Source organism: Terrapene carolina, unplaced genomic scaffold (assembly GCF_002925995.2).
Source record: "Terrapene carolina triunguis isolate 2854851 unplaced genomic scaffold, T_m_triunguis-2.0 Scaffold42116, whole genome shotgun sequence".
Classification (NCBI taxonomy): domain Eukaryota; kingdom Metazoa; phylum Chordata; order Testudines; family Emydidae; genus Terrapene; species Terrapene triunguis.
Genome location: NW_020706467.1, coordinates 1 through 1,859, shown reverse-complemented (window position 1 = coordinate 1,859; position 1,859 = coordinate 1). Strand labels below are relative to the sequence as shown.

The following is a 1,859-nucleotide window of genomic DNA, read 5'->3' as shown; positions in this document are numbered from 1 at the left end:
ATCTGCTTCCTCTTGATGATATAGCTGTGAAGCAAACAGGAAGCCTGTTGATCTTCATTTAGGCCAGCCTCAGATTTACATATGATATAATAATGAGTAAGTTCCATAATTCATCTGAGCTGTTATAAATCTTAGCTTCATTTTAATAATGAGCATCAGAACAACTAAAGAAGCAACATTATTTTACAGATGCATTTGATGTGGCTCCTCTCTCCAATGTTTGTAGGTAGGTAGTGCAGCCATCTTATTATTTGACCTCAAAGGCAATTGTTTCAGGTGTGGCCCATGCTTTGCAGTCTGGATAGATTGACAATGTATAAAACTCTGAGAACCTCACAAGTAGGTTCTGTCTAACAGTGCCTTCATGTGTTTTTTCTTTAGTAACGCAGATGGGTGACCACATCTGGAAAGAAGAGAAAGTGCATGCTTGAAAAACTGAATTAGGGGCCCAGTTTAGCAAAACACTTAAGCACATGCTTAACTTTAAGCAGCTGAGTAATCCAGCCCCAATTCAGTAAATCAATTTAGCACATGCTGAACTGGACTAGATGACTGAGGTCTTTCGTATCTCTGATTGCTAAGATTTTTATGCACATGTGTCTGTATTGGGCGGGTAAATACGTTCACTTACCTTAGACATGAATTTCTATATGCTAAAAATTGTACCACTAACTAAGGATGTTTCTTACTATGCATGAAGATGTGGCTTGTTGTAGAAGGATTCCATATGGCTGGAGATGTGCAGGCTGGTCCTGTGAAGTGCTGAGCAACTGCAACAATGGGAGTTGAGGTGAGTCAGCACCTCACAGGATCAGTTCTATGAAAAGCTGTGATGGTTCTTCAATGTCATTGCTAAGTGTCTCTTTGCCATAGACTCACCAGAACCAGCGCCCAGCAATATAAGCACCTGGAAGCATTAATATTTCCACACTCTGTCCTGAAACTCAGAGGCAGCTTAAATAGCTCCGTCACTTTGCATAGTCACACCCAGTGCCATTGCCTTGCGGCACTAAGCAGTCAGTATAAATCCAGCAGCCTGCACTGCATATTTCATTGGGGAGTTTCTAGCAAGCCAGGTGACAGGCAGCATGACAGCGCAGATGCTACTTTTTGTAATGCTCTTGCTAGGGATTCAAGGTAGGAAGGATAATGAACGTATGAAATGTGGCAACCATTCATTGATTCAGCTGCTGTTGCGCTGAATCATTGGTATGTTTAATTTCTAGTACCTTTAAACTTTAAACTAGCCATTTGTGACCCATGCACATTTTCTTTCCACATCTAGACACCAGTGGGCAGATTGTGTTGACTCAGTCTCCAGAGTCTCTCTCGGTCCTCCCTGGAGAAACTGTTACTATCAAATGCCTGTCTGATACAGACATTGATGATGACATGAACTGGTACCAGCAGAAATCCGGAGCTGCTCCTAAGCTCCTTATCTATGAAGTTTCTAATCGCCTAACGGGGGTCCCAGCCAGGTTCAGCAGCAGCGGCTATGGGACAGATTTCACTTTCACCATCAGCAGTGTTGAAGATGATGATGCTGGAGATTATTACTGTCAGCAAGGTGATCGTACCCCACTCACAGTGATACACACCAATACAAAAACCTCTGCCCGGGCCATCTGTTCTATAGCAGTTACATAGAGGGCACTTCTCAGCTCTCCAGCACTTCCCTACTCAGTCATGCATGCACAGTAAACCACATAACATTTTTCATTGTTCTCCCTCAAGCCATCTCAGCTCTTCATGAATAGTCTCCCTGTCTGAAAGTCATTTCCATGGAAGGATCTAGGGTTTTATCCCCTCTTGATAAAATAAAATATTTCACCTGGGAAAACAAATTAACTGATGTTTAA

General features: G+C 42.4%; 1 gene segment (V, D, J or C); it reads left to right on the top strand.

The window, feature by feature from the left end:
* Positions 1–1,088: 1,088 nt before the first annotated feature.
* LOC113405545 lies at positions 1,089–1,567 on the top strand (the record flags this gene model as incomplete). The annotated part of the segment is given in 2 exon segments: positions 1,089–1,137; positions 1,286–1,567. Coding segments are annotated over 2 exon segments (331 nt in total), but the record flags the coding sequence as incomplete, so codon positions are not given.
* Positions 1,568–1,859: the final 292 nt, after the last annotated feature.